Here is a 15,418-nt window from a genome sequence, read left to right on the forward strand (position 1 = left end):
TTTAGAAGGACCTCGTAACTCAGATCTCATATTTTAAATCTCAACCGGACCAAGCGTAATTGGGGGGGGGGCAGTTGGGGGGGACCGGAAATCTTAGAAAATACTTAAAGCGGTGAGATCAGGATGAAACTGGATGGGAAGAATAAAAACCTGTCTAAGATACGTGACTGACATAACCGGACCGGATCTGCTCTCTTAGGTGGAATTGGAGGGGGGGTAATTTTGAAAATTGAGGTATTTGTAACTTACGAAAGGGTGACCAGATCTTAATGAAATTTGATATTTAGAAGGATCTTGTGCTTTAAAGTTCTTATTTTAAATTCCGACCAGATCCTGTGACGTTGGGGGGAGTTGGAGGGGGAAACTGGAATTCTTGGAAAACGTGAAAATTGGGGTATTTTTATCTTACGAATAGATGATCGGATCTTAATGAAATTTGATTTTTAGAAAGAATTCATGTCTCAGAGCTCTTATTTCAAATCCCGACCAGATCATTTGACATTGGGGGGAGTTGGAGGGGGAAATCTTGGAAAAACACTTGGAGTGTAGGAATCGGGATGAAGCTTGGTGGATAGAATAAACAAATGTCCTTTATACGTGATTGACAGAATCGTACTGGATTCGCTCTCTTTGGGGGAGTTGGGGGGAGGGGTTCAGTGATTTGGCGAGTTTGGTGCTTCTGGACGTGCTAGGACGATGAAAATTGATAGGCGTGTCAGGGAGCTGCACAGTTTGACTTGATAAAGTCGTTTTCCCATATTCGACCATCTGGGGGGCTAAAGGGAGAGGAAAAATTGGAAAAAATGAGATATTTATAACTTGCGAGTGGGTGATCGGATCTTAATGAATTTTGATATTTAGAAGGACATCGTGACTCAGAGCTCTTATTTTAAATCCTGACCGGCATTAAGCCTCTTATTTTCCTTTTTAAATCAATCTATTGATTCATAGAATTTTGTTAGAGCTCATACCATATGATCTCTTGGCTCTTAGCTCTTCTCGCCTCGTCACAAGTGCCATATGAGCTCTTAGCTCTTGTTAATAATGGAGATCTTTATTACATAACTAATATATACAGAAAAGCACGAAGCCCAGTATTCTGGGCTTGTATGGCAACTCTTAGAATACTCTATATTACACATGTGCATCAGGTTACCACACGTCCCATTACCAACATACCAACACAATATTATAATTTTGCTTGAGAAAGAGAGAGAAAAAAAAAAATCAAAACTCATACTCATACAGGCAATGGCGTCTCAATTGGCAATAGAAATCAGTTCTATCTAACTCATTTTTCAACAAAGAAGGCAGCCCATTCCACAGCGCTGGAAGAACATGGCGACCGGAAAATGCTGACCTTGTCGACACCTTCAGTGGTCTCCTATTCTGGCTTACCTGTCTAGTTCCATAACTGTGAAGATCCGTAGCAGTAGAAAACATATTCCGAAAGCAAACCGGAACAATATGATTAATAATATCAAGCATAAACAAAATCTTATAAAACTTACTTAATCCAGAGAACGGCAGTATTCAGACGGGAGAATAGATGGATCTTTCAGAAGTTCGGCTCCCCACCCCATATATCATTCTCATCGTTTGGTTTTGTAATGATCGCAACTGCTTAAAATTGGTCGAAAATATATACGACCATATCGAAAAACATATGTTATCGAACAACCATATCGAACAACATATCCATATAAATATGGATAGATTAGTGAAAAATGAAGCAGCCGTATCAAAGCAATAAAATAAATTCAAAGCAATAAAATCGGATGAACACTTAGAACATTAGAAAGTGCATATCTTATGTTGCTGAAAAGACATAAAAATTGAAATACACTTTATTTAGTGGATAATAATTCATAGATGAATATTGGATGTACAAGTAACGAATAGGTTATGTTAGTTTAAGCACTGACAATATATTTATGTGGATCTTTCCTCTTTTTTTCTGTTTTCAGCAGTCAACGCTCTAGTTGATTCCTTTAAACCATCACAAATTTGAATTCAGGATGTAAATAATTTCTGAGACCACACTGGCAAAACGATGAAAATCGTAAAGAAGATAGAAACGAGAATAAAAACCTGCCAGTGAAAAAAACGCAGATTACATTGCAATTATTTCAATCAAGACATCCGTTTGACGGTCCATGGACTATTCTCGATCGCCCCGAGTTCAGTTCAGCAAATGAGGAAAAAAAATATCTAGAGATGGCTAAACGTAAGAAAGCGTGATTTAAATTCGTAGAAAAACAGTAAGGTATGCCATTCGAAATCAGATTTTCGCTTATTTAAAGATTCATGATTTACCTTTTTTAGGTTTTTGTCAGCTGGAGGGTTTGAACTCGTTACAGATTGGCTTACTGAAGGAGTTGCAAACGATAACTGGCCTCTGTGCAAAGAAGTGTTAATTCTTCTCCATAACTTGCCAATTAGTGCACGAAAGCTAATTAACGAAGGAGGTGATATGGCCAAGAAAGCCTCCAAATGCTCAACCTTGTCTAATTTAGGTATTTAAAATTACTTGCAATAGCCTTTTTTTTCGGATTTACTTCTCTTGGCTTCGTGGTATCTAACACGTCGTAACTAAATTAATTCTTTAGCTCGAATTGCATTAAAGTTTCAAAGAATTCAGGAGACAATTTTCTGTTTCTTCCAATTTTATTTTACAGCAGTGGCTCAATTTGTGGAAATTTAGGAGGAGGGGCGAAACGTATTTTTCAAAATCTAAGGGGAGATGTGTCGTTTTCTCGATATTTTTAATAAAAATGTCTAGAAACGGCATTTGTCAATGAAAAGGCATTTCTAAAAATCTAGTGTGGAGGTGAAACTCCAGGGGCATATGCCCTCCCACTGCCTCCCCAAGTTGATGCCACTGTTTGATAGCATGGAAGCCAAGTTTTTCGAAGGTGACTGGGACTCAAAGCCTTTATTTTAATGGTTTCCCATGAATACAATTTAAATTAAAATTCAGGCAAGCTTCGTCGTGTGTTAGGGCCCATCATCATTATGGATGACGAATCAGAATGTGCCTTTTATCAGTATGGCAAGTATCTGAACCAACTTTTAGTTAAAGCACATTTTAAATTTCTTAACCTTTTTGGGCTTTATTTGTCGGTATATACACCAACTTCTAATTTTATCGGAGGTGACTGGGATCAAGGCACTGGATTTCATCATATCCAAATAAAGTTATATGCTTTCTGAATCTACCAAACTTTTTTTTATGAGGCGCTGCATATCAGATGATGGTTTTGAACCGTGGTTCTCAGTGTGGGGCACCGGCCCCACTGATGGGGCATGGCAATATTTTGGTCGGTCATGGACAAGATTTGCCCCCTTCGGCTGACTATACTTTAGAGCCTTAAAAAAAACATTTAACAGAAAAAAAAAGATAGATGATAGTATACAATGGCATTGTACATAGTATAAAAGGTGTTGTGTCCTGACGATATTATATTTTATTAGATCCCAGGTTAAGGGCCTTTTAAGCTTCTTTAAAGTGGATACACGTAGAATTCTGAACAGGAAAATTTAAATATCACTAGGAGGCATCAGGATTTTATAAATGTCTAGATGGCCATGCCACGAAATCATTTAGGAACCACTGGTCTAGAAGGTGCTTAGAAGAGCTGTGACAAGTTTTGTCATCTAGCCAATTCTTGGTTTCAGCTAATTTTGAGTCTGTTAATCTTTCTTGATTTTATTGGACGTGTATCGAATTCTAATGTTTTTAAGCGTGACCGTAGGTCAAGATCAAGCTCCAGGTCATATCCCAGTGAAATTGTGTATTAAGAGGATTCGATACCTTAAAATTCAATTTGCGAGCCTCAACGTCGGCTGACCGTCTTGAAAACAAAGGGTCCGTTAGCTAATTCCTTTAGGGGAATAATTATCATTGAAAGCTGATGAGAATTTGTGGCTTAACTATGGAATTTTGAATAAAAAGGCAGTGAAAGTGTGTCGGAGATGTTGTCAATCAACGCGGGACGCACTGCAGGTAACTCTCAAAGCTGCTAGAACATTTTTAGGAACTGTCCTTTCCTGAGCTTTGAAAAAAAAACTGCTCCTTTTAATCAAAAATTTAAATTGTCAGTTAAATCGACATATACTGATATTTCTTCGTTAAGGTTTTGATAATTTTTCATTTATGAAAGTAAGAAAGGTGAAAACATTTCAAGCGTATTTTGTTTTTAGTCCTTTTGTATTTCGTTTTGTGAGCCTTTTTCGAAGTTTCTACGACTGCTAATGGCCATTTCAAAATTTTTATCAGATGCATAACGGGAAAATACGAGGTTTGGAGGGTTAGGGGTTATCCACTCTTTGAGCACTCTGAATCTTAAAAAGGGCACTAGAACTTCTGATTACCAATCCATCGAGCCCCATCCGAAGTTTATACGGTCACCCTTTCTATATATACCTTATATGCCCTCAGGGCATAACGTACAGCTCTTGCTCTCAGGGCCGTGGGGGGCTGCCATCCTCAAAGACATAATTTCCTGACCTTTCAATTACAAAATGGCTATCTCAAAATTTTTATTGGATGTGTTTGGGGAAATAGTGGGCGTAGGATGGGGGTTAGTTGCCCTCTAATCACTTTTGACTATTAAAAAGGGCACTGGCCTTTTAATTTCCAATCGAATTAGCTGTTTTTGAAGTTTCTATGACAACAAATGGGGATCTCAAATATAAAATCAGATGTATTTCAGAAATAATTTTTAATGTTAAAAAGAGCACTAGAACTTCTGCTTACCAATCCAATGTGCCCGTTGCAAAGGTTATATGATCACCCTTTCCATATATACTTATATGCCCCAAGGCATAACATGAAACCCTTGCCCTGAGGGCTGTGGGGGTTGTTATCCTCAAGACATAATTTCTAGACCTTTCAATTACGTTGAACAAATGGCTGTCTCGAAATTCTTATTGGATATGTTTGGGGAAATGGTGGGCGTGGGAGGGGGTTAGTTAGCATCCAATCAGTTTTGATTATTAAAAAGGGCACTGGCTCTTTCGATTTCCAATCGAATGAGGTGTTTTTTAAGTTTCTTCGACGACAAATTGCCATCCCAAAGTTTTTATCAGATGCATTTCGGGAAAACACGAGGTGCGGGGGGGGGGGGTATCCACCCTTTGATCACTTTGAATCTTAAAAACGGTACAACAACTTCTGTCTCCAATCCAATGAGCCCATTCTGACGTTTCTACGACCACCCTTTCTATATAAACTGTATATGCTCCAGAGAATGACTTAAAACCCTTGCCCTGAGGGCTGTAGGGGGTTGTCATCCTCAAAGACATAATTTCCGGACCTTTCAAATCTTAGAAATTCATTTTAGGGAAACGGTGGGTGTGGGAGGGGGTTAGTTGTCCTCCAATCACTTTTGACTATTTAAAAGGTCACTAGTCCTTTCAATTTCTATTCAAATGAGCTCTTTTTGAAGTTCCTACCACAGCAAATGGCCACCTTAAATTTTCTAGTTTGGGACAGGGGTCAATGGCGTGACTCTGTAAGCTTAGCCAGCGTCGACCCAGCTTTAAAGGGGTACCAGGAGAAATCTGGGGAAGGTAAACAGGAAGGGTGTGCGAAAGCACAGAATGGTTGGCCCCCAACCCCTCATTGCATTTCCTGGCTGAAGGGCCAAGAAACGGAGATCAGCACCGCCGGTAGGGACTGTAAAGTCTAATGCTGTATCCTTTACCTTTTTTCTCTTTTTTTACATTTCGAGAACATGCAATGTGTGTGTTGTGGGGGGGGGGGGGGTTATCCTCCCTCTGATCACTCTAAATCTTAAACAGGGCACTAGAACGTCTGATTTCCAATCCAATGATACCCCTTCTAAGCTTATACGATCACATTACTCCGTATATATCTTATATGCCCCCAGGGGACACCTTACAATCCTTGCCGTGAAGGGTCTGGGGGGTTGTCATCCTCAAAGACCTAATTTCTAGAGCTTCCAATCATGTTGAACAAAATGGCTATATCTAAAAGTTTGATTGGATGTGTTGGGGAAATTGTGGACGTGGAATGGGGTAAGTTGCCCTCCAATCACTTTAGAGTTCTAAAAAGGGTGCTAGTTATTTCAATTTGCAATCGAATGAGCCTTTTTTAAATTTCTACGACAACAAATAGTCATCTCAAATGTTTCTATCTGATGCATTTCGGGAAAATTCCAATCGAATGAGCTCTGGGGGGCATAATTTTCGGATCATTCATTTACTTTGAACAAAATGGCTATCTCAAAACTTTTATTGGATGTGAGGGAGGGGGGTTAGTTGCCGTCCAATCACTTTTGACTATTAAAAATAGCCCTTTCAATTTCCAATCGAAGGAGCCTTTTTCGAAGTTTATACGGAAACAAATGCCCATCTCAGTATTTCTATCAGATGCATTTAAGGAAAATACGATGTTTTGTGGGGGGGCTATCCACCCTCTGATCACTCTTAATCTTAAAAAGGGCACTAGGACTTCTGATTACCAATCCAATGAGTCCCCTCCGAATTTTACCCTTTCTATATAACCTTATATGCCCCCAGGACATAATTCATAACCCTTGCTTTGGGTGGGGGGGTTCATCCTCAAAGACATAATTTCCAGACCCTTCAACTACGTTGAACAAAATGACTACCTCAAAATTTTTATATGATGTGTTTGGGGAAATGGTGGGTATGGGAGGGGGCTAGTTGCCCTCCAATCACTTTTAACTATTAAAAATGACAATAACCCTTTCAATTTCGAATCACATGATCCTTTTTGAAGTTTCTACGACTATAAATAGCCATCTCAAAATTTCTATCAAATGTATTTTGGGAAAATACGAAGTGGTGGGGGTATCTACCCTCCCATCACTCTGAATCTCAAAAAGCGCACTAAAACTTCTGATTAGTAATCCAATGAGCCCCTTCCGAAGTTTATACGATCATCCTTTTTATATAAACCTTATATGCCCCCGGGGAGTAACTTACAACCCTTGCCCTGAGGGCTCTGGGGTGGGGGTCATCCTCTAAGACATAATTTCTAGACCTTTCAACTACGTTGAACCAAATGGCTGTCTCAAAATTTTGATTGGATGCGTTGGGGAAATGGTGGGCTTGGAAGGGGTGTTAGTTACCCTCCAATCGCTTTTGACTATTAAAAAGGGCACAAGCCCTTCCAATTTTCAATCAAATGAGCCCTTTTCGAAGTTTCTACGACAACTCCTTCAATACAAAGTGCCTTGGTCTAAAAGAAGAAAAAATAATAATAATAATACATTGCGCCCATATCGCTCTTTACTTAGGCAGCGCTATTGCGCTGCCTATGATAGGCCTCTAAACAGTTTTTTATTGAAGTTTCAAGTATCTGGACATTTCTAGGTTTTACTTTGTTTTCTCAGTACTCTTTTCTAAGTATTTATTTTTCCAGAATGTAGAAGTTTGTGTTCTGAACTCATGAAGAAGTGGGGATTAGCTTTAACCGAATATTTAAATGGTGATATTGAAAGTGCAAGTCGGTTTCTAAACTATTCCCTAGCAGAACTACCCCTGCCTATACCAGTTGTCCCATCAGTGCCCGAATCAAGTCCTGAACATAAATCTGAAAGTGATGAGGAACTACTGCCGATTTTAGACTTTTATCCTAAACATGGGAACAAAAAAGGGAAAAAGAAAAAGAAGAAATCGGAAAATGATAAAGAGAAAATAATGGATAAAGAAGAAGAAGTTTTTAAAGGAACTGTTCCAATATTAAAAATTGTGAGGGAGAGTGGTAAGTTGGCAACAACACTGAAGAGTCGTGCAAGGCCTTCTCCAACTAGTGTGTTTCCTGAAGAAAATTTAGAAAGGTAAGAGCCTATAAAGAATGCTTTTGCTTACTCCTAGCTTGGATATGAGTATTCAGCAGAGCTGATTTTAGGGGAGAGACAGATTGGGTGCTTGGCCGGGTGTAGAAATTTTAATAAATAATCTGACGGTTATAATGTAATTTTGAAGTTTTATTTCTATTAAAATAAAGTTGAGGAACAGTTAGTAAATGAAAATAATTAATAAAATATTAACTAATTATTAAAATGAAAATAAGTCAAAAATCGAAAAATAATTAAAATAATCAAGTCAAAATAATTAAAATAATCAAATAGTTAAATAATTTAAACAATAAAAAATAAACTGTTATTTAATTAATACATTGAAAATAATTGTGTTAATATATGAAAATTCGGTTCGAAAAATTTGTGGGAAACGAGTGGGGGGGGGGCTAATCAAGATTTTGCCCTGGGGGCAATAAAGGCCAGAATTGCCTCTAGTTTTCAGGCTGCTTAAATTAATAATTATACAAGTGGTCAAAGTGTTTACTCTAGGCTTAAACAGGGAATTTTGTTACCATCATGGCTCACCTCCCCCTCCGTCGTATGTCCAGTTACCTACTCACTAGCTTGAACTATATATCTTTCCAATGGAAGTTTTTTTGTGTCGCGATTTTTGAGCAAAATATTGTTTTGCTTTGCATTTTTTTGCAAAATATTGTTTTGCTTGTATTTCTAACTGCACTTTTTTTGGCGTTGTATTTTTGATCTCTATACCGTCCTAACTAACACCAAGAGACGTCTTTCCTGATTTTTTTTTTAATTATTATTATTTTTTTTTTTTTTTTTTTTTTGTGAATTCGGAAACATGGGAATAAAAGGGAAAAATAAAAATAAAAAACTGTAAAATCAGAAAGAGAAAATAATTGCTAAAGAGGAAAAAGTTTTTAAAGGGACGGTTTCTATTTTAAAAATTGCATGGTAAGTTGAGAGTGAGGGGAAGGTGAAAGCCTATCAAGAATTCGTTTGCATACTTCTAGCTGAGACATGAGTTTTGAGACAGCTTAAGCGAATACTTCTGCAATTGGTGAAAGTGTTTTATCCAGGCTTAGACAGGAAATTGAGTTTATATCCTAGATCCATTCCCCTCACACTTCCCCTCCCGCCTAGTGGCTTAATACTAGCTTAAATTATATACTTTTCTGCTCCTTGGAAAAAAAATCGCCAAACAGATTTGATCGAGTGTTGACTCGTGATGGCTCGAGTGTTGAAGATAATGACTCTAGTTACTGCTCTAATGTGAATTTGAACTGAATATTATGAATCCTTTGGTAAATATTTGCTAGCGGACGGACCTTGTAGGGTTGCAAGTGAGGGCAGGATGGCTAGCCCTCATCCCCCCATTGCACTTCCTGGCTGAAGGGCCTTGAGACGGAGATCAGCACCGCCAGTTCGAACCTTAAGGGTCTAGTGCCGCATCCTTTACCCTTTTTTTAAGTAGCACAGGACAAAGCTTCCATGTAAATGACCTAAAAGTGAGTTAAACTCAATCATACTTCAAGTCGTGCTTTTTCAAAATTAACTTTAAAAATTTTTGCCACAAAACAAGCTTTTCGAAGAAAAGCAAAGAGCTCTATTCATGAATGAGTAAAAACAAAGTCAAATAATCTTCCAAGTGGAAAACTACCACAAATCACTATCAATAAACAAATCAAGCTCAAAGCGAACAGAAATTACTGTAAATAGCCAAGTTAAACTCAAAACGAGCAAAAATTAAAATAAGTAGGGCTGATGATCTCAAAACCAGACCTTCTCAAAACCAGAACACAATTTGCGGTTTACTGAAAAAAACAACAAAACAAATGACCGTGGATTGTCGATTTAATTGACATATACTGGTATTCATTCCTTACAAGCTTGGATATTTTTTTATTTTTGAAAATAAGAAAAGCGGAAACATTTGAAACGTATTTTGTTTTCAGTAAAGCGCAAATTTTGTTCTGGCTTTGAGAAGGCATGTGGTTTATCGGCCCTACTCATGTTAATTTTTGCTCGTTTTGGGTTTGACTTGGCTATTTATTTTAATTTCTATTCGTATTGAGTTCTTCATTTATTTGTTGATAGTTATTTGTGGTTGTTTTACGCTTGGAAGATTATTTGACTTTATTTTTCCTCATTCTTGGCTTAATGGAGCTCTTTGCTTTTCTTTCAAACAAAATTATTTCGTGGAGAAAGTTTTTTAAATTAATTTCTGTTCGTTTTTTCATTGATATAGTCTTTTTCATGGAAAAAATATTATTTTGCATCTTTTCAGTTTATTTCTATAAGAATCCATAGTATGGATTGCTATTTGTATGTTGGAGAAACTTTTTCAACAATTGTTAATTCTGACACAAACAGTATTTTTTAATTTAATTGTGTAGTTTCTGAAGTTGACCTGAAAAAGTACGTCTTAATATCACTCCCAAAAGATTCTATCTATGCTCTTTGACAACCTGGATACACTTACAATCTTTTTATTTATTTAAATTGTAAAAGCACAAATAGTAATAGTAGTATCCCCAAAAGTTTTAACTTATTACCCCTAGTCGTTCTCAATATATTGATGAGGTGTCTTATTGGCAAGCATAAACACAATGCCTTTTGATTTATTTTAAAGCAACATTTAGTTTTTAAGCATAATGGGCCAATTGCATAAATGTGGGGAGTTAATATGCCTAATATCGCTAAAGACGTTGTCTCAAAATTTTAACTGAATGCGTTTGGAAATGAATGGGCTTGAGAGAAGGGCTGCTTGCCCTCCAATCTCTTGTTACTCTTAAATAGGGCAGCAGAACTTATAGTTTTGAATTGAATTAGCTTCTTTCAAAGTTTAAATTATATTTCTAGCCCATATAGAGTGGTGCTGTCTATGAATCGCTTATCTGCTCTTTTGAAAACCTGCATGCCTACAATTTTTTCCTTAAGTTGAAATTTCTAAACGTTAAAGTTACATCTTAATACCTTTAGTGTCATTAGTTATATTATCTGTAGGAGTAGTATTAAAAGTACACATATTGTGCCTTCTAACTAGTTCGAAATCCCCCACAACTTACCCTAAGTTCAAAACTAATAACATAATTTTTTCTGCAGATTTTGCTTTTTTACCTTTTTGAAAGTCCACATACTCATAGTTTTTTTTTTTTTTTTTTTTTTTTTTTTTTTTTTTTTTTTTTTTTTTTTTTTTTTTTTTTTTTTAAATTTAACATCCGCCTAAATATTCCTTAAAAGCTTCACCTTAATACGCTTTGCTTGCGCAGTAGCAATAGTAGCAGTATGTGCATAGCACCTTTGGTTTCTTCAACACACGCTGAAAGTTGCAGCTTAATAAATATCATCAACCATTCCTGAAGCATTTGAGATGCGTCCGCTTGACAACCTGTGTGGGTATAGTGTATTTCGGTTTAGTTCCTTAAAGCTTCTATATATATTCCAAATTTATCGCCTTAATATCCTTAGTTGTAATAGTAGTGGTAGTAGTAGTAGTAGCTGCAGAATATTTTGTAGTAGCCTAAGCGATTGTGGCAGTAGCAGTAATAGAGGTAGTATTAATATTAATAGTAATAATAGTATGAGTAGAAGCATTAGGATATAAATATTTTCTTTTGGTTAGTTCAACATCCCTCACAACAAGCCCTGTGAATTTCAACTTCACACACCTGACTGTTCCTGAGATATTGCTGTTAAACCCTTTCGACGGCCTGTACACAGAGGACCTGTTCTGATTCAGTTCATCCTTCCCTCTCTAAATTTCTTGAAAATTTTTTCTTCGTGCCCTTAGGCATAGTTGTAATAGTAGTCACAGTAGTAGTATTGATATTACAAGTAATATTATTGAATTACGGTGGTACTACTAGTAGCAGTAGCATTGTCCTTTTGCCTTTTGGGCAGTTGAACATATATCTCACCAAGTCTTGGAAGTTTCAACTTAGTACAATTAGCCATTGCTATAATATTGCTTATATGTCCTTTTGATAACCTGCATGTTTATATACTTCTTGAAATTTTCATCTCATTGCTCTTTAGTCCTATAAGTAGTTGCACTAGAAGTTTTAGTAGTAGTAGTAAATGTAGCAGTAACAGTAGTATTCTGCAGTAGCGTGTACATATTGCCTTTTGGTGACATGATCTTTCCCTCTAAGTATTCTTTGAAAGTTTCAACTTAATTGAGGTACGCTATTTTAGCAATGTGCATGCACATAGCGTCTTTTTATTTAGTTCAAATTTCCCCTTACTACTGTAATTTTCCAAATTAATATACTCATTTATTCCCGTGTTGTACCCTTTTGACAATCCGTATACATATAAAGTGTTTTAGTTTAGTTCAACACTCTCCTCAACATTCTTTGAAAGGCTCAACTGAATACCCTTCGTCTTCTTGGAAAGTGAAGTTCAAACACGCATACCTTTCTCAATAACATGTACTACGTGTAGACAAGGAACGAATTTCCTTACTTACAGCCCTTATCCTGAGGACTGAGGTGAGGTCGACTTCCCCAATACTGGACCTTTCAACAAAAATGAACAAAATAGCTCTCTTAAAATTTCGATCAGATATGTTTTGGAGAATGATCGGCTTGGGGGAGGGGGACTGACGTTCCTCGATTCATTTTTGACTCCCAAAAGTTGATTTTTAATTACGTTTAGAATGTATGAACTTTTTATTTTAAGGAATAAAAATCAGTATATGTATACTGAAATGACAATCCACAGCCATTTTTTTTCAGTTAGGGTGAATTGTGTTCTGGTCTTGAGAAGGTATGGGGGTTGTCAAAGGCATAATTTCCAGACGTTTCAGCTACGCTGAACAAAATGGCTGTCTCAGAATTTGGATTTGATGTGTTTGGGGAAATAATGAGCGTGGGAGAGGGCATGTTGCCCTCCAATCACTTTGGATTTATAAAAAGGGCAATAGCCCTTTCAATTTCCCATCGAATGAGCATTTTTCGAAGTTTCTTATAGCCATCTCAAAATTTCTCTCAGATGCATCTCGGAACACCTTACCCTAAGGGCTCGGGGTGGGGGGTTCATCCTCAAAGACAAAATTTTCAGACCTTTCATTTACGTTGAACATAATGGTTATGTCAAAATTTTGATTTGATGTGTTTGGGAAAATGGTGGGCGTGGGAGGGGGGTTAGTTGCCCTCCAATGACTTTTGACTATTAAAAATAGCCCTTTCAGTTTCCAATCGAATAAGCTTTTTTCGAATTTTCTACGACAAACAAATGGCCATCTCAAAATTTCTATCAGGTGATTTCAAGAAAACACGAGGTGCCGGGGGGAGGGGTTTCCCCCTATGATTACTCCGAATCATTAAAAAAGCACTACGACTTCTGATTACCAGTCCAATGAGCCCCCTCCGAAGTTTATACGACCAACCTTTCTATATATACCTTATATGTCCCCAGGGCGTAATTTACAACCCTCGCCCTGAGGGCTCTGGGGGGGGATCATCCTCAAAGACACAATTTATGGATATTTCTACTAAGTTGAACAAAATGGCTATCTCAAAATTTCGATTGGGTGTATTTGGGGAAATAATGGGCGTGGGAGAGGGGTAAATCACTTTCGACTATTAAAAAGGGCTCTAGGACTTCAAGTCAAATAATATGTCTGAATAAAAATCTGATAAAAAACTGAAACAGAATCAGTTCCTGTTATATTTTGCTCACATGGTTTAAGATATTATCGTCTTTTTTACCTAACTTAAGGATGGCTATAAATAAAGTAAAAATATAGAAAACAAAACTAAGTTGATTGAATAGACTAAACTAATTAAGTAGATTAAATACACTCCAATGAAATAATAATAAATATATAATATGTCTGAATTATAAATCTGATAAAACCCTAAAAGAAACCAATTCCCGTTATATTTATCTCACTTTGTTTAAGATATTATCATCTTTTTTTTTTACCTAACTTAAGGATGGCTGTAAATAAAGTAAAATATATAGAAAACAAAACTTAGTAGATTGAATAGAGTAAATTAATTAAGTAGATTAGTAGATTAAATAGACTCCAATGAAATAATAATAAATATGTAATATATCTGAATTATAAATCTGATAAAAGCCTAAAAGAAATCAATTCCCGTTATATTTACCTCACTTTGTTTTAAGATATTATCATCTCTTTTTTTCAGCTATCTTAAGGATGGCTGACCTAAGTGTATTTGGTTTATTATTGATCTGAAAGTAAATCATTTAAAAAAATTCCTTTTAGAGCTCTACGGCAACTGCTTAAATGTTTTGGCCAATGTTCAGCTTTGAATTTAGTTCATGAATTTACTGAAAATATGTCAGTGTTTGTAAAGTATGAATTTCTCAGTAAAATTACTTCAGTGTTTTGAAAAGGACAAGAAATGGGTTTGGTTGACGTTAATTAAACTTAACGTTGACGTTGTTATTGACAACGTCATATTCAAACCAAAGATAGGCTTCTTCTTCTATGCAGCACGTACACGGATGGACTCTAGGGGGCTTAGCCCTAACCCTAATATTTTGTAATTCTTAAGAGTTTTAAACATAATTCCTATAAATCGTTTTTAAGTTCATATAAATTGTCTGTTGTAACAATTTTTTTTACTTTACGCCTCCCTCCTCCCCCCCCCCAAAAAAAAGCTCTTATGTGTGTAGGTGTTTTTCTTTTCATTAGTATTCAGTGTGTATATATGATTCGTGACATTTTTAGAACAGGAAGTCCACATTGGCACCAGCATTTGGAGAAAAAATTTCTTCTTTCTTCTATGGAGTTCTCCGTTTTCTGCTTTTTCGGTAAATTTACCACCCTTTATGCGGTGCTTAATTTGGGCAAAGATGTTTTCCTATTTGAAAACCTCGCAATTTTTGAAGCTATATTTTTTTCAATTTTGGATTAATTTAAATTTTAATTTAGATCGTCAAAGCTACTTGCATCATTCACAAGCCGAGCTCCAAGAAATTTACTGACAAAATAACTAGTGGATTTTCTCACTATTTGTATTTTCTTATACTTTCTATAAGGAATTACTCAAATTGACCTGTCGGTTGCTCATCTAATTATGTTCTCTCTTTTGATATATTTCTTGTGATCGAAGTGTCAGCTTAGCAATCAAGTGCTCATTTTTCTAAAACTTTTACATCTAGCAAACCCTTCTTGAAGGGTACGATAATATATGTTTTTTTAAATTATTGTCACAAGCCCAGTTGGGCCAAATTCATATTCTCGAGTCAAACAAAACAAATAGTACTATAACATCAAAAAGGGTTTAAAACAACCGTGAACTTGAACCGTAAACCGTAAAACTAAAACTACCAAAAGGACAAATTGGGGTAACAAAGTCGCTTGGTGTATGCCAGAAATATTTGTTAAATATCATCGTTTTGGACTTTCACCGGTGAATGTCAACATTCACTAGATGTCGGTCTTTCACGGTGGTATATACATCTAGGCGTATGTATAAAAGAATTAAAGAAATACAACTAGTTAAATCAAATAAAAAAGTAAATTGGTAATTAAAACATAAAAAAAGGAAAAAGCGAGCTTATATAAATTAAATCCTTTGGAATTTTTTTTCGGTTCTTGAAGTCAAGCAGCGAATGAGGAC

At 36.2% G+C, this 15,418-nt stretch overlaps 1 protein-coding gene across 2 annotated transcripts in view; it reads left to right on the top strand.

Moving 5' to 3' along the window:
* Window positions 1-15,418, top strand: part of LOC136037296 (calponin homology domain-containing protein DDB_G0272472-like) — a 198,847-nt gene that overhangs the window by 124,853 nt on the left and 58,576 nt on the right. For both annotated transcript variants that reach the window (XM_065719939.1, XM_065719940.1), the window contains exons 3-4: window positions 2,326-2,516; window positions 7,415-7,832. In XM_065719939.1, the coding sequence (XP_065576011.1) occupies window positions 2,326-2,516; window positions 7,415-7,832 (609 nt within the window). The remainder of the gene's footprint in view (window positions 1-2,325; window positions 2,517-7,414; window positions 7,833-15,418) is intronic.

This window comes from Artemia franciscana, chromosome 16 (genome assembly GCF_032884065.1).
Source record: "Artemia franciscana chromosome 16, ASM3288406v1, whole genome shotgun sequence".
Lineage (NCBI taxonomy): Eukaryota > Metazoa > Arthropoda > Branchiopoda > Anostraca > Artemiidae > Artemia > Artemia franciscana.